General features: G+C 34.0%; 1 protein-coding gene across 1 annotated transcript; it reads right to left on the reverse strand.

Annotated features, from left to right (window-relative positions):
• Positions 1 to 2,529: 2,529 nt before the first annotated feature.
• Positions 2,530 to 8,451, reverse strand: LOC11416692 (mitoferrin). Its single transcript, XM_003615800.4, has 2 exons — positions 7,384 to 8,451; positions 2,530 to 3,145 (listed from the first exon to the last, which is right to left on the reverse strand). Exons 1-2 carry the CDS (start codon positions 8,149 to 8,151, stop codon positions 2,930 to 2,932), a joined length of 984 nt encoding a protein of 327 aa, XP_003615848.2. The 5' UTR covers positions 8,152 to 8,451; the 3' UTR covers positions 2,530 to 2,929.
• Between the last annotated feature and the right edge of the window lie 10,188 nt (positions 8,452 to 18,639).

Consider the following 18,639-nt stretch of genomic DNA (forward strand, 5'->3'; position numbering starts at 1 on the left):
TAAATTGGACGGTTTAGATTTAACACTAGCAAATATAATTAATATCAGTTTTAGCCCTCTAACTTTTCCAAAGTTGCGATTTTGACCTCCTAAAAAAAAAACTACAAAACCACCCCCTAAGTTTTGCATCTGTGGCAGTTTTGGCCCCCAAGGCCAATTTTAACTCGGTCTATGCTGACGTGGCACCCTAAGTGAGGTGCCACGTGTTATTTTATTTTTTTTACCAAAAATTGGCCTTAGGAGGCAAAACTGCTACAGTTGCAAAACTTAGAGGGCGGTTTTGTAGTTTTATTTTTAAGGAGGCAAAAATTGCTATTAAGCCTAAAATGTATTGATCACATATAATGGTTGAAATCCACATGTAGTTACTATTTGATTGCAGGGAATCCATTTCCTATTTCGTTTTACTCTTTTTTCTTTTGCAATCCAAATACACCAGTAAGATATTGGGAGTGTGAGTTTTAGAATAATACTGTTCCCTTGAATGTATTGATAGTTTTTTCAGGTGGGTAGAATATCTTGGTGTTTGATTGGACAATGATGCAAAATAAAATAGTCATGAAGGACAATCTTTTCAAAAGGGTATGTATGGTGAGAGCCGAATAACTTGTGCTTTGGAATGTGGGTTGGTGGAAATAATTTTACATGTGCTCTTAGAAGTTTGGTATCAAGTCCTAAAATGGTTTTGGGTGAGTTTCACAATTCACGATGAGATATTAGAAAATGTAGAGCAATTTTTTTGTTTGCTTGGGGAGGGAGAATTGTAGAAAAACTTGTGTTCTGCTCTCAAACAAACTCTCATGTTCGATTCCTTTTGTACTAATTTACGTGGGTTAGTCCACACAACACAAAACTTTGTTTATGCTTTAATTTCGCCCTCATTGGTATACGGTAAGAACGGTCCTCTGAATTAGTTAGTCCTTCAATTGGATACTGAAATTTAAAAAAAGGAAAATGAAAAACTTGTGTGATTTACGCGAGTTTGGGGTGATATGAAAAGCAAGAAATGAAAAAGTATTCAAACAAAAAGAATTGGTTGCAAATAAAATGGTAGAAGAAAAAAAAAACGTACTGGTTTGGAAGTGGCTAATGCTCAAAATCAAAAGCTTGGATTGGAGTATTATGTCTTAATTGTTGGCTAATCTTGGTCCTAGAGCATGCTTTTGGCTAATCTTGGAGGGAGCTGATTACCAGAACAAAACAATTGGAACTTCGAAATGAAACATTTCATATTTTACAACATTATTTCTAAAGCTATACATAAAAGCAAGTGAATAATAAGTAGTTTGTTTGTAAGTTGTAACCAACGTTTTGAGACTGATCAAAGTTAAATATATGGTGGCATTTCACATGAGAAAGGTTAGATTGGTGGTTAAGGATAAGAATTTTAACAAGTATTTTTGTTATCTTGTCAAAAAGCAAATCAGGGAACAAGACTGACATGTTGCGTACAGCCTACAGAGCTATGTTGTTTGATGGTTCTAACTGCGACTAATGGAACAAAAGAATGAAGAATTTCTTACTACTTTTTTCTTAAACGACACATTTTATTATGAGTCAGGATCCGTTGACACCTGGTGTCAACGAAAAATCTTAATCGTTGATTTCATTTGATCCAAAGGCTAATATTTAACCACTTAAAAGTATCATATACCATATTTATTGTGATTTTCATTTCCTAATTTGTTGCACCGAATTCTCTCTCTTTTCGTAATGAGATTGTAACCAATTCAAAATATTAATCAAGATTAAATTAACAAGCATTATTATGTAAAATAAAATTATGCATTGAACTTGTTGAACAAGTAGAACAGCACTTCAATTCATTAGTGGCAATACATTGTTGTTATGAATTCCATGTCCTCAATACGGTTGACTTGCCATGATTTGTGCCAAATTATTTTTTAAATTGCTTTCGTTCAATTTTTTTCCTTTAAATTTTTAATTAGTAGAAAAACATGAAGGCCATATTAGTAATATAAGATTGTAACAATAAAAAATAGCATAAGATTAAGAAGAAGAAGAAGAAACATGGCTTAAAGAAAAGGTTGGCATAAGATTAAGTAGAAGAAATAATGGAGCTTATAGAAAGCGAGTTATCATCTGCAAATAGAAAAGGTTGAATCTTGACATTGGAACAAAGTTATTAATGGAATGTAAATCGCAAATATAGAAAGAGAAAACCGACGAAATAAATTAGGAAATGAAAATCGCAAAAAGATATTCTACATACACTCTTATGTGGTTCACATTATATTCTTAATGAATAAATATAAGCCCTTAGATCAAAAGAAATCAATAGTTAAGATTTGGTGTCAACGAATTCATTGACACTTGGTGTGAATGGATATTGACTCTTTTATTATTATGTTGGTGGTGGAAATCGAACCATCATCAAGCTCCGTATTACTCGCTCCTTACTTTTCCATCCAACCACCACGCCAACCTTATAACTCCGTGGAGCTATTCATTTTGATATATCGGAAACGATAGAAATGGGTTACAATAATCATAGAGATAATACAAGAATAGAGATAAATGCTAACAAAATATTGTGTTGGGAAATGAGATCCATCAAATTACATAATATATCAAATAATCCTTCACATAATTAAAACTACAGTGTCCCCAAACTTGTGAACAAAAAATTCATGTACCACATAGGTGTTCCATTAAATAATGCCCTGTATAAAGCAAAAAGCTATTCCAGTAAAACAAAAATGATTATGAAACTTGAATTACCTGACTACAAGAAAATAACTTATTTTGGAAGTTAATCTGACGCCCTCTGCATATAATTTAGAGTTCAGAAGCCAGGACTTCAAGAGGCTGCTTGCTAACTTCTATTTGAAGCACTTTAACACTGTTACAGACAGAGTAATCTGTAGTGGAACTGAAGAATAATGAATATTCTACCTTATAGTTTTATTTAGGTGACAGTTCCAGAATCTCTCTGCTCATTGTAATCTTGGAAAAAAGATTTTCCAGCTTCATATGTAGACCAGCAGATAGCGGCTGCAGGAGCATGAAAGAGCATCCTTGGAACCCACCCTCGCATGAGCCCTTTGTATCCATCCTTTTTCACTATTGTTTTAATAACATCGCCAATGGAACCACTTTTGAACCTATCACATCCACACACACCCTGCAGCATGAATCCAAGGTTAAGATAAATTCTCCAACGAGAGGAAAGATAGGGATTAAAAAAATTGATGTCTTAATACCACTTGATTTACAATCATTCTTTAATATTTTTAAAAACAATTTAGAATCATTGTCAACTCCAAGGATACCAAACATTCGTATAATAAAAGTTGCAGAACAATCAAGTTCCAAATAAAATAACAGCTTGCGTCAAAAAATAAAATAACAGCTTGATCAAACACCAGACCATATCAAACAATATGACAACAGTAACAATTAAATCATTTTCAGACAGCACCATAATGCTCCAACCAAAAATAACAAATATATCAAAAAATTCAGAACATGATGTAGGAACACTAATCAGATTTAAAACCTTTTCGTTTGATCAGAAAATATTAGGTTAAATTACAGATTTGGTCCCTTGACTAATTTTGAGGTTTCACTCGGTTCCACAATTATTTTATTCCGTTTTGGTCCCCTAACTTTACTTCAGTTAGTCATTTCCAACAAAATTCAACAATTCTATTAACCAATGGCACTAGTTAGTTTTTTCCCCTTTCTTCTCCAAATTAGGATTCTACTGTTCATCTTTTTCCTCTTAATTCTTCACATGGCCTTGCGAAACTCTTCCACAGATTATCTTAAAATATTTATCTGCATCCTTTAAGAGTGCTTTACAAACAGTACATGCTATGAAGCACAGACATGGACACCGGACACGACACTGACACGCCGACACAGCTAATAATTTGAAAAAATCACATAATTCAATGTAATTACAAGTGTCGATGTCGTGTCGGACACGACACGTGTCCGACACTGGGACATGCCTAATCCGAGGAGTGTCCGTGGTTCATAGAGTACATGGCTCGGGTTAGTAAATTCACATTGTTGGAGTCAAAAAACAGGGGAAAAAACAATGCACAACGTAACTCTCTAAATCAAATTTAACCTACTGGAGATGGAAGAATTTGTTTTCCTGTTTCTGATTAGCTTAGAACCCTAATTTGGAGAAGAAAGGAGAAAGGACTAACTAAATCCACATAGACATTAGTTAACAGAACTGTTGAAATTTGACGGAAAGAACTAACTTGACTAACTGAAGTAAAGTTAGGGAATCAAAACGGAACAAAAAATAGTCATCGAACCAAAGTGAAACCACAAAATTAGTGAAGGGATCAAATGTGTAATTTGGCCAAAATATTAAGTTATTCAAATTTAGTGTATGGTCTTGTAAACTTAAAAAAATCCCCCAATAAACAATGGGAAGATGGTAAAAATTTATAGGGGTGCTAATCTACACGGGTGGATGTTGACAGCTTCTCAACCTACATAAGATTCCACAGTAGAATCATAAAATGAAGTCGTCCAATTTTATATTAGTATTCCAAATGCAACAAAAGTTGAAAGGAACATTTGAAACAACTAAGTTTGAACGCATCAGTCACTAGTACCATCACCTTCAGCAGGCCAGTTTAATGCCAGTTTTTCCAATCAAAGCTCCAAATTTCATAGGCATGAGTGATCAGGTGGACGGCAATTCACAGCGGTCAAAGGTTAACTTCCGTAAGTGACAAATTTAAATTTTAAAATGCTAAAATGTCTATTAATTAAGTATGATATGCATAGGTTGAAAAGATACATTAAATGGTCTGTTGTACGGTATATATATGTAAATTTTCATGCCCGTACTAGTCTGTTAATTATCATAGCCGAGTGGTAAACAATTTGTTGTTCATTATATAATATCACCCTGTATTTATTTCTTTCTCTCTCATAACTGGCATATATATGTAATATATCATGCTTCTATCAAAACTAGTACTGACAGGTGTTACTTATTAGCAATCAATTATTATTTTCAACGATAAAATTTTACGATTTTTGATAGGATAGAACCATGCATCTATCTTTTAACTGATGTGTACATGTGTGTGTACAAATATACCATGCATGTTCCTTGATAAGCCTATAGTGCTGGGTGTAGGAGGTATTTGGATTCTCTACGGTGTTGTCGATGACCCATGACAAGAATATGGGGGAAGGCCAAAAATCCGCAGCACAAACAGACCACTGCGGCCTATGGTGCTGCAATGGCGGGCATCACTTCACAAATTGACCATTGCAGCTGTCAAAATATCCACCACAGCAGTCTGCCGTAGCGGTGCAACACCATTTAACAACACTTCCCTCTCACAAAATTTCTCTACATCACTGCACAACATTTCATTTCTCTTTCTCTCTCACCATATCAACTCCTCATAAACCACAGAGGGATGCATGCATGAGGATCCAACTTCTTGTATGAGATAAGAAAGAAACAAGTGGGTCAAGAAGAGGAGCAGAGAGGAGAAAGTGGTTTAATGTGGCAGCGAGGTTGAGCAGGGATCTGCTCCTTCTCAGTCAAGGGTGGAATATATTTTTTCTTAGGCCTTATATGTTTTCCTTCATCTTGTAAGGAGTACTGCTCCAGCTTCATTATTATGTCAATTCCTATACAGTTCTGGAATTGGGCAGGAACAGGGGATTTGTGCATTCTGCACTTGGTTCCTATCATCATAATAGCACCCAAACTCTCTGCAGTCTGCAATCTTATCTAACATATCTGCACCTTGAAGTAGCCCAAACCCAGTACCATAACTTCATTTTGGGGCACCTAGGGCTGTGTTTTGATCCCCATTAGTCGCATAAAATCACACTCAGGCCACCTTTAAGTTTTAGCCATCCCCTCAACATGTCTTATGAATTCCAATTTAAAAAAAAGCCCTATAAAATAGATAGGGAATGGCTACATATAAAATTGATGCCATTGGTTCAAACAATAAAACTACTTAGAGAAAATTGTTCCCCCAAATTTTTCAAAACCATTCCCTAACCATTTCAACAACACACTAACAATAATAACAAAAATCTTTTTCAACTTAGGATGGTAGATCAAATCTAACAACACCATAACATCTTATAATGAATCATATGTAAATATAAAACTATTTAACTCCAAACCTCTCATAATAGTTTGACTTGAACTACCCAACGCATAACTCTACAACTATCCAACCTACCCTACCAATTAAAGCCCTACTAATTTCATTTGCTTCACGTTTTTCGCACACTGCCGTGACAAACATGGAATCCCCACATAAGCACAAAGAGTTTGCCTATGAAACTCACACTATCAAAACACAAGCTTGATAATCAATGAAAATGACAACCAAGCCTAGGTAGTTAATAACGCGCTATAGCGGCGTAGTGAAGCAGACGCTGGCCGCGCTGGTAATGGTCATAGCAGAGCAGTTTCCAATAGCGGCCGCTCAAGGTGCTATAGCGCCTCCTGGGTAGCGGACAGGTTAGCGGTCTCTGATCTGCTACTGTGTTTAAATGTGAAAACATCAAATAGACCCTAAATTTTAAACCGTTTCTAGGGCAATTTGGGGATTTTGGATTAACCCTAACCCTTGCCCCTCTTTTCACACTTCAGTAACTGTTACATTGTCTTTTCACTCCCAGCCATCGCAAAACAAAACCCAAAAAAAATTCATTCCACAACAAAACTTCTCTGAGCCATCAATCAAAGGTTCTTCTTTCTATGCTCTCTCATTTCTCTTCTCTTAATGTTCTGTTTTACGTTTTCTTTCTCGGTTTTACATGTTATTTTCTTTATTTCTTTTAGGTTATTTTTATGGCTACATTATGTTCTCCTTAGTGTTATTTCTTTCAGTTCTATGTTATCTTTTACTTTGTTTTTTCTCTCTTTTACGTGTTCTTTCTTTGTTCTGTTCTGTTTTAAGTCATCTATCTTTCTATCTTTGTGTTCTGTTTTCATTTTCTTTCATTTGTCATCTCTGTTCTTGGAATTGGTAATAGGATGTAATGTTTTGATTAAGTCGTGAGTTTTGATTTATAAATGTTTAATGCTAGAGTTGCTATTCGACAATATTTTGGACTAAATAGTATATCATAGGACTAGCAAATTGTTCAAATTACACTACACTTTAGGGGCTATTTAACAACATTGTTCCATTCACAAGTTAAAAACACAGGAATATACCACATAAGCGCAGAAGGCCCAAATTCCTAAAAGAGCACATAGTTAATTTGTTCATATGCTAAACTTTAAAGACAAGTACTATAGCTAAGCAATTCAAAATCAACAAATTATCATTACTACTATTATTATCATAGCTATAATTCAAAATCAACAAATTATCATTACTACTATTGTTTTCATAGCTATACCTGGCATTGCAATTGAGTTTTAACAACATCAAGCGGCGTAGTAACAGCAGCAGCCAACCCACCAGCAGCGGCCCCGGCAGTAGCATGAACAATCAACCTCTCATCATCAACACTCTCCGGCGAAATCTCATTCAACCCTCTTTTTGCAGCCTCATAAGTCGCGAAATGCACAGCGGTAAAAGGCGCATTCATCAAAACAGTAGTCCTATAACTAGCATAAAAAGCACCAAACCCTTCCTCACTCAAAACCCTCTTCACACAATCAAACACACCTTTATAACCACTATTACTCAACTGCAATCTCTGTTTAACCATATCCATCGGCGTAAAAACCGCGTCACTCGCCACCGTCGCGCAAACCCCCGAACCAGCATGAACAAAATGATCGTTAACATTTCCATGTGAGAATTTCTTTTTAAGTGTTTCATAAACCGAGAAATAAACAGCGTGGGCCGGACCGGCGCCAAGGCCCATTGCACCGATACCGCGGTATAAAGCGGACGGGCCTTCTGATTTTAAGATTGACTGAAGTGCTTGACGGACGGAAACGGATTTAATTGGACAAGATGTGATGGCTTGCATATGAGTTTTAACGGTGTCAACAGGAAACATTGCCATGTGTTCGATACAGCCAGCGATGGATCCAGAAATCATGAATTGCCAGTAGTGAAGACCGTCGTGAGTTGACGGTGCCGCCGGCGGCGTTAAGTTTGTGAAATCGGGTCGGTAATCTGGGTTTTGAAACTTTGTTCTAGCTTCTGTGGCCATGAAATTAATGGAATTTGATTTGGGGGATTATTAGGTTGTAGAAGAAAGGGGGTTGAATTGAATTGAATTGGGAAATTGATAAATATAGAGATAGATAGAATTATTCAGTGAAGAAAATGAATGTGCGTTACGGAGAGTATATGTAACGTACCTAAGGTTTGAAAGTTGAAGTACGACGGAAGTGATGAGAATTGAGATGGTGAAATCGCACGCAGGTGTTAGGGTTTTCTGATTCCTGAATAAAAAAATATTCGCCGATAATTTCGGTTTCGTGAATAAAAGGCTTTTTGGATTGGAGACTCAATAGAGAAACCTAAAGACCCACATAGATTTAATTTATGAATAATTATATTTAAACAAACCATTTCACAATATTTGGAGACACAAGGAACAATAAAGTGTGGAATAATATCGTAGAAACAACAGAGGAGATTGGTGACCGAGCGGTGGCTTTCCTAAATAGTTGGAAGGCCGCGCAAGAGACAAGGATTCGTAGCTCACCAGCAAACCCGCATTTCGACATAAGTAAGTGGTCAAAACCAAGTGTTGGGAGATTCAAGTGCAATGTTGATGCTGCCTTTTCTGCTTCTCTCCATAGAGTAGGCTTTGGAGCTTGCATTCGAGATGCAAATGGAAATCATGTTATAAGCCGTACTGAGTGTTTCACACCTTTACTTGATGTGGAAATGGGAGAAGCTATAGGACTCCTACATGCTATGCGATGGGCGAAAGACCTAAATTTAGTAAATATGGATTTTGAAACAGACTCAAAAGTGGTGGTAGAGAATATCTATAAGGGGGATGGTGTCTCAGATTTCATGGCCATAATACACGATTGTAGACATCTTTTAATGACTGATTTAGCGAACTCTGATGTGAAGTTCATTAGGAGACAAGCCAATAGTGCTGCCCATAATCTAGCTAGGGAAGCACTAAATCATGCTAGTTTCCATTATCATCTTAATATTCCACATTGTATTCATACTTTAATTAATAATGAAAAGCTATAAGCTTCTTTCCGTCAAAAAAAAAAAAAAAAAATATTTGGGAATGAGACTTTTCTAACATGTTGTTTTTTTATTTTATTTTATGAACTAACTTGTGTTTGAAAAGTTAATTTTAGTTTTTTTAATTAAATTAACCAACAAATATATTGTTAATTTAAAGGATTTTAAATTAAAAAATATTTTAATTTTTAATGTATCAAGTACACAATTTTTCATAAAAATATATCATTTATAATCCTTAAAAATTGTTCTCGTTATCCTTGTTGTCAATTTATTTATTTACACTTCTCAAAAAATTAATTATTTATTTATTGATCTGGTTAAATATTGACAAGAGATCTAATACCTAAGATGTAAAGTTTTTTTTTTTTTTTTTTATGCTATAAGCATGTTTCTTTCCAACAAAAAAAAAATGATGTAAGGTCTTGCTTGCTACTCCAAATCACGTTTTCGTCTAAAATGGTGAACTTATATCAGATTCTGGGCAAAACTTATATATATGCGGTTTCATATTATAAAATCTGAATAGTTTTCCGCTCTTTACAAGGTATGTTTCTAACGTGAAACGTAGGCCCAAACCCACCAATTCATAATAAATATTACTCCCTCTGTCCCATAATAATTGAGTCATTCGCAAAAAAAATTGTCCCAGTAAAAATAACTCATTTCACTTTTCAATACAATATTAATTACTTTTTTTCAATCATAACACTAATTAATACTACTTTCAACACTCTCAATTCCATATATTCTACTTTGCGTTTATGATAAAGAAGAATGCACCAATAGTTGATAAGGGCACTCAAAATCATTTTTCTCTCTTTTTCACTTATACATTTTTTCTTAATAAATGTAAAATGAGTCAAGGACTCAGTTAAAATGGAACTGAGGGAGTACAATTATGTTAAAATATTTTGGATTATATATTCGAACATGTTTTTTTTTTAGAAACTCTAGCCAAAGCATGGCTGCTTGTCTACCTTAAGTTTTAGCCTTTTTGGATTCTATAAATCAAAAAATAGTGTTAGGATTGCATAATCAGAATGAAGGGTATTTTCGTTAAAAAATATGGGACACGCGAAAACCTTATAGGGTATTTTTTATGATACCTCCAAGGCTTCATTTTTCTTTTATGGGCCAAATGTTCGGCCAGTCCCATTTCTATTTCTCCAAAACTTCACCATGTACCCCCATCCCTATAAACCATAAAAAAATTGTCAATTTATGATGATTGAGGGAAGAAAAACACGGTCAGAATAAAGACACATGAGTAAGATAGGAAAAAGAAATGTTTTTTTACAAAGAAAGGGAAATACTCTCAAAGGTATTTTTGAAGTTTCTTAAGATTAAAGTTTATAACAAATTAGTTCTTGTAGTTTTAAATTAGTTTTAAATTGGTTTTTTAGATGAGTACAAATAAAAAAAATGACAATTTAATATTTTTATAATAAATTAATCCCTTTATTTATCCATGGAAACCTTTATTTCTAAGTTTGTAGGTCCAAATTCATTTCTCTCCAAACTGATCGATTAATTTATTTATAATGTTGTTGATAAAATTTTAATGCGTACGATTAGAATTGAATTGAAAAAATTAAGAACAAAAAAAGTTTGTGTGTAATCAATGTTGGTGTCATAAATCCTCTTTTACTTCCAGGTATGTTAAATTGTTATATAAACACTTTTTACAAAGTTGAATGAATAAAATGATTGATTTATTAAAAAATGATGTATTAAAAAACCAACTTATTTATTATTACTTACATAAAAAATAAAAAAAAATCGTCCTTAAAAAAAAAACTTACATAAAAAAAAAAGTCAATTTCAAATTTAAAGTATAATTCATTGTAAACTTAAACTTAAAACACATTTGACCTATATTTAGTGTTTTGAGCAACAGGCATTTCCCTTTTTTTAATTTGACATTTTTGTATAGAGACATTCTCTTTATTCCCATATATACTTTATATCTCATTTTTTATATATATAATATTCAAATTTTATATCATTATAATATTCTCGTTTTGTTTCGTTTCATGAGGAGATGTGCAATTTTAATATTATAACTTTGGTGCAAATTGTGTTGACCCATATATGTCCTATTATATATAAATAATTTGACTATTTATATTTTTTTTATATAAGTCAAGTTGTAACTTGCATGTAATAAGTTGGTGTGGAAAAAAGCATAAACCAACTAGTTTCTATCCTTTTTAAAAAATAAAAGACTAATTTTTATCCAAAAGAATCACATCAATATTTGTCCAAGATGATTGCACATGTGTATGCTACAATACGCTATTACACTGACGAATTAAAACAAAGTTTTGTTTTTGCCTACTTTTGTATTGCATGATATACCAATGTAAATGGTTGTGTTTTTTCATTGTGATATAATGATGATGTGATATTGGGATAGAGAATTAGGTGTCGATCTCATTAGTGTAACTCAATTAGTAGCTATCAGAAATATTATGGACATGTGAAATAATATTGTAATATTTTTTTTTTTATTTGTGGTCGGAGTTTAAACCTCAGACCATACATATATTATGCATTATCCATACCAATTGATCCATGCTTATTAACTGCATTAACTATGTTGACTTGCACAAATAAGAACGGTTATATTTTTTAGAAAATTTAAGAAACTGATGGCTGTGAGGATAGAACCTTGGACATTAATACTCTCTAATACATTAAAAAATTTATAAGTTCATCTTATTCAATTCAAAGTCAAAAAAATTTAAAAAATCTAACAATCTTCATCTTCAACCTTAGTAAGATCTTGTTTCAATCCAGAAAATCATGACTTTCATCAAACCAACAAAAAAAAAATAATCATAAGACTATTTAGAGACAAAGATAGGTTGAAGATGAAGATAGACAGCAAATATGAAGATGAAACAAAAAAGATGATATTTATAGTTTTTTTTAAAAGAAAATAAATAAATAATGTTAAGGAAAATAAAAAATAATGCTAAACAAAAAATATAAATCAATTTTAGTTTACAGCTATGTAGTCACCTCACTTCTTTTCCATATCTTTATTTTTGTCAATAATAGAGTGGTGGCCATTGTCAATCTCACATTTTTTTTTTAATTTAATACTGCCATAGAGAATGGTGGTGATGACCAATTTTTTTCTTCGTTTCTTTTGGATAAGAGACGTAGCAAGATCAAATCAAAAAATTCATTTCAGTGTGTTGGTAAAAACGATGTGATATTAGCCTAATCAGTTGAAAGGAAAAAATTAGATTTTTTTAAAATATAAAAATTCGATTCCTGCTGAGCAAGGAATCGAACTCGCGATCCTCAATCAGTTGAAAGGGAAAAAAAAACCGTTGTGACAAATGTGACCTTTATACAATATATTCTGCGACTATTATTTATAGGGTTAAATATGTTTTTGGTCCCAACGTTTTGCACGATTTTGAGAATTAGTCCTTACATTTCAATAGATGTTTTTAAAATCCCTACATTTTTCTTGAGTTAGTGTAAATAGTCCCTGTTGTCAAATTTCTAACGTGATGCCAATGTTGGCGGTTCAATCTCGCCGGAAAACGGCGGAGAACTTCACCACGAACTTTCTCCGCAGCTTCGTAGATGCGGATCGCCGGTGTTCGTCACACTTCCGGTGAAATATGTTGGTTTAGAGGGGAAGATTTGAAGGCCGAAAGCGATGATGTTATCGTTGAAAGCGCTTGTTGTTGCGGGTGTGGAAGGTGTTGTGGTGGAGATTTGGTGGGGTGGGGTTGAACTTGTTATGATGGCCTGTGTTTCATCAACATGACACTGATGGCAGGGACCAATTGCACTAACGGAGAAAAAATGTAGGGATTTTAAAAACATTCATTGAAATGTAGGGACTATTTTCAAAATCGCGCAAAATGTAGGGACCAAAAACATATTTAACCCTTATTTATAATAACAACATTGATTAATAGTAATAGCAGAAATCACTCATCATCTTCAACCTCCAGCTGGGTCGCGTCGACCCGGTTCAGACCCTCGAAACCCGAATCATCTCAACAGATTTAGACCATTTCAATGTCAAAAACGATGATTTTATTCAAAAATGTAATACAAATTGTATCCAATACTACTATACTAGTGTCTTTTTGTCCTCCTCTTCTTTTCCTTCTTCCCGATCTGGATTGGATACCACATAGATTGTGCAATTCAAACCCATCTAATCTATAGAGAGAAAAATAATAGTTACAAAAAGAAACAGAGCCACCGTGATTTAAGATGAAGAAAGAAATAATAAACAACAACTTTTATGTGTTTGATAATAAGAAAATCAAAGAACTGTCAAAATCTAAAATACTCAGATTTGCTTTAGAAATTCACAATGTGAATTTTTTGGATTATGGATTTTCTAAATGTTTTAATTTTGACTTGTGTTGTTTAAGTTGAATATGAAGATGAAAATGAACAAGATTGATAAAGATGATGAACATTAAGATTTTGTTTTTGAACTTAATTTGATTAAGGTTAAACATGTTTTGTTTTTGAGATAAAAGCTGAGCATATTTAAATCAAATAAAAAAACACTTTTTAAGTTTTAAATAATTTAAGTTTAAAAGAATTGATAATTTAAGTTTGATAATATTGCAAAAAGAATTAATAAAGTGGGATGAGAAATAATTTGGTCATATGATATGATCCACCATATTATTGTAAGACATAGATCTATTACCATACAAAATTTCTTGTCAATCATGGTCCATCATGAAATATATTGAGGAGTGGTCCATGGAAAAAGCCGTCATCAAATTAAATCTTATTTTATATAGGAAAGTTATTCTTGAGAATAGTTTCTTCAACTACGAAACAAAATTTGTTTTGCTATTATTGCTCGGGTAAAAGCGTCATTTGGGGTTATCTTCCTCTAGAGAATTGTTGTTGATACATTGCATAAGGCTTAGGCACACGAGTAATTTACATTTTTGCCCCCTCGGTAGTTAACTGTCGGGGAAATTGAAACCGGCTGCAGTTAACTGCCGAAGAAAACAATTATGCAGACAGTGGATTCTGCATAATTCTAAATAAAGTGATAAAATATTTTCTTGTGGCATATCATGCGTAGTGTGAAAGAGTCTCATCTTTGGTGGCATAGCATGGCATTATGTTTGATTATCTTGTTCTTTAGAGAAAATGCTTTGATGAATGTGATGAATATTTTGAAAGAAAGTTTGAATATTTTCGTTGATGTTGTGAAAATGGTGATGATTTCAAAGAGAATGCATAACATGCATGGCATGGCATGTAGTTGTGTCATAGGGTGCCGAAAGGGCGATTTACTTTGGTGCCGTAAGGGCGATTTATATTTTTTGGTGCCGAAAGGGCGATTTATTCTTGTGCCAATTGGGGCGATATCCGGATCATGGTCTAGGTGCATCTCATGCATCATCCGCATAAAGTTTATATTTCTATTTATTTATTTGTATTTGGCTTTTGACTTTTATGTGGTGAGTTCTTTATTATTCTTCTTATCTTATGTTTTTATGTCTTTATGATTGTATTTTGTGGTTTAGGAATACTGACCCTTACAACCAATATTTTAGGTACCAAAGAAGAACTTTAAAATTGATGGTGTGTTGCATTGTTGAAGCGCTCGCGGGGGAAAACAACTGGGTTTCAATAAACATGTTTTGTAATAATAAATCATCTTTGACACTTTTAGACTTGTTTCTTTTTCGAAGTCAAAACTATGGTTTCAATAACTAAACATTTTACGTTTATGATCCAAAAGAAGTTACGAAGAATCTCATTTGCTCTTAATTATTTTGTGGAAACCAATAAAGGTATAGTTCTTTTGTTTATAATTAGTGTGCTAAATATACGAAGTTGAGGTAACTTATAGGAAAGCAAGTTTACGCTTTATGATAGTAGATTGGTCCCTTTCAAATTAAGGCTCTTTTCTATAGAAAAAAAAATGTAGGCTTAAACTTAAATAAATTTAGGCACAATGTCTTGGATTTTAAAAAAAATAAAAAAAAAATCCGGAGTGTTACAGTTAGGGAAATGCTTTTCTATGAAAGATTTAGGTGAAGCCTCCTATATATTAGGAATCAGGATCTATAGAGATAGATCACAAAGATTGCTTGTCTTAAGTCAGGGTACATATATAGACAAAGTCTTGAGACGTTTCAATATGCATGATTCCAGGAAAGGATTCATCCCTATGTCTTCAGGAATAAATCTATCAAAGACTCAATCCCCTTCGACTAATGAAGAATGGGATCGAATGCGTGATATTCCATATGCTTCAGCAATTGGGTCTATCATGTATGCTATGATATGTACTCAATCAGATGTCTCGTATGCTTTAAGTGCTACGAGCCGATACCAGTCTAATCCTGGCAACGATCATTAGATTGCTGTCAAGAATATCCTTAAGTACTTGAGAAGAACTAAGGATACTTTCTTGATCTATGGAGGTCAAGAAGAGCTCTCTGTAATTGGTTACACTGATGCTAGTTTTCAGACAGATCATGATGACTTTAAATCGCAATTTGGATATGTGTTTTGCTTAAATGGCGGTGTTGTGAGCTGGAAAAGTTCAAAGCAAGAAACAGTCGCTGATTCTACAACTGAAGCCGAGTATATTGCTGCATCCAATGCCGCAAAGGAAGCTGTTTGGATTAAGAAATTCATTTATGGTCTTGGAATAGTTCCAAGTATTGTGGATCCCATTGAATTACTATGTGATAACAATGGAGCAATCGCACAAGCCAAAGAACCTAGATCTCACCAGAAATCCAAACACATACAAAGACGTTATCATCTTATTCGAGAGATTATCGAAAGAGGAGATGTTAAAATATGCAAAGTACCAACATTAGACAATGTTGCTGATCCACTTACTAAAGCTCTTGCCCATCAAAAGCATGATGGTCATACTAGATCTATAGGTATTAGGTTTATGCCTAATTGGCTCTAGTGCTAGTGGGAGATTGTTGGTGTAAGCCCTAGAGGCCAATAGTTTATGTTAAACTTATCTTATGTATCATGACTCTTATTATTGAATAATATATGGCACTCTTTATTATATTTAGATAATGTTAATAAAGTCCTTAGAATAGATAGTTCGTGTAATAATATATTAAGTGTGACTTAATCATGGGATTACATTATCTTAAAGAACGTTATTCTTAAATGTATCCGTAGTCAAAGCTTTAATATGAATAAAGGATAATAATAAAGCGTCGAGACTATTATGTATGTAGACTGATGACCGCATCTCATGGGTCATAGATATGAGATATTAAGTCTATACATAGGTATAAATTATAGGAGTAATATTTATATTGGATTGACCCACCGTGAGAATACTACATAGTAAGTTATGAAATTGTCATAAGATATTCTCACAATGATAATAATGTATATCGCTCTTAGACCTGAAACCATTATGATCCCTAGATGTGGAATCAAGTGCTTTGTTGCCATTCTAACGTTGTCTGTAAAAGGATAATCATAACGTTGGTTGATGGGTACTTGATGAATCATGCTAAGGGGCATGAGTGTCCTAGATGGGATTTGTCCCTCCTCATAAACAAGAGATATATCTTTAGGCCTCTTGATGAAATATGACTGTAAAACTGCATGGCCATGCCGAACTAAGTCAATATGAGATATTGGACTTATTCGTTATTCATATATTTCGGAATCAAGAAATATAATTATTGATCTATACAAGGGTGACAATACCTATGCCTTGAGATCAATAAAAGGTATCGAGACAAATGAGTAATTGTACACATGAGTATTATCATGGAAAAGTTTCATCATATCACTTGACATTCTTGTCACTTGGGTAGCAATGATGTGTTGCTAGATACCGTTCATTGTTTATAATATTAAATATCGGATTTAATATTATTGCCAACGTGACTAGAACCTATAGGGTCACACACAAAGAACAGTCAAAAGAGAAATATATAAGTACGACTTATATAAGGGGTGCGTTTAGTAAATAACGTTAATTAGTTAGCAAAATTACGAAACTCGTTATTGGGCTTAGTGAAGTCCAATAGCGGCTTCTGACTTGCATAACACACAAGAAGTTCTATAAATAGAACCCTAGTGCTGAAGTTTGAGGTTACGCGTTTTGAAGAAACCCTAGCTCTCTGAAACTTTTGATTCCTTGGCTAGCACCGAGTTTCGGAGGAGCACTGTTCGTGTGGACTTGCTAGAGGCTTTGCTGCTTGCTTTGCTGTGATCGTGATTCCGGTTTCCAGATTCCAGCTTTCAGTTTCACGCTTCGAGGTAACAATCGAATCACTGATTCATGTGTAATTCGTAATGATCCAAGGAAAGAAAATCGAATAATTTTCCGCTGCTTATTCTGTATTAAAATCGATTTTCCTTCAAGAATGTTCAATCCCCATTCCTTTGTTTGCTTACTTTGATATCCACTAATCATGAACAAGCACCCACATTTTCTTGAGCCCGTTCTCGCATGCTTCGGTTTTTTTTCCAGCACTTTGTGAGCTCCACTCCTTTCACACACTAGGCGGAACATTGGATTGATCAAACTTGATCTTTGTGTAACAATTGTCAATCCCGCCTTATTTGCTTGACAACGCGTCCACTCAAGCAATTCATCTCTATCTTTCGACTTAACGTCGTCTGAAAAAAACCTAGCCGTGTCGACCTCGTGGGCTTGAAGTGGGAGGACACCGGAGCCGTCAACATACTTTGAAGTTTCAACATGGATGGAAGCTCCACCAATGTTTGGTTTCGCTTCAACCTTAGGCGGTTTCACATCTCCGGAAATTTCGACAAAATTTGGTTTTGTCTCTCCCGGAACATTTTCCGTGTTCTCTACCATTACTATAATTAAAAAACACATAAATATGAATTAACAACTAACTAATGCATAATCAACAATGCCATAATGAATTAAAACAAAAAACAAAAGAATTTTTTTTTTGAAAAAATGGGAGTAGCTGCCATTTTTTCGTTGTGAAATTTTTTCACAAGAGTTCCTCGGTACCTAACTACCGAGGATTTCCTCGGCATTACACTACTGAAGTTTTCCTCGACAGTTAACTGCCGAGGTTTCGCATAACAGAGTTCTACGTAACTGACGTAGATACCCATAACAAAATCAAAAAATTAACAGATTAAAATGCTCAATACATGTTTTTTTACGTCAAAAGTGTGTTGATACCTTCTATGCATGATGCTTGAATGATTTTGGATCAAGATTTGATGAAAAAAAATATTGAATTGGGGGATTGAATAGAGGTGGAAATGAAGTTGATGATGAAAATAGTATGTAGGGGGAGCAGATGGCTGTTTCATCTGATGAAACATAATCCTCGGCAGTTCCAAAGGGGGCAAAATTGTAATTTACTAGTGTTTCTCAGCCTTATCAAATGTGGGAAGAACAATTCTCCTTCCTTTATTACTCGGGGGTAAAAACATGAGAGCGACACACTAAAACAAAAAAGGTGCGTAAATTGAA

This window comes from Medicago truncatula, chromosome 5, assembly GCF_003473485.1.
Source record: "Medicago truncatula cultivar Jemalong A17 chromosome 5, MtrunA17r5.0-ANR, whole genome shotgun sequence".
Lineage (NCBI taxonomy): Eukaryota > Viridiplantae > Streptophyta > Magnoliopsida > Fabales > Fabaceae > Medicago > Medicago truncatula.

Coding starts and splice junctions, on each gene's coding strand:
- LOC11416692 (XM_003615800.4), bottom strand. CDS start 8,151: ATGGCCACAGAAGCTAGAACAAAGTTTCAAAACCCAGATTACCGACCC. Junction 3,146..7,383: donor AAACTCAATTGCAATGCCAG/GTATAGCTATGA, acceptor TTCATGCTGCAG/GGTGTGTGTGGATGTGATAG.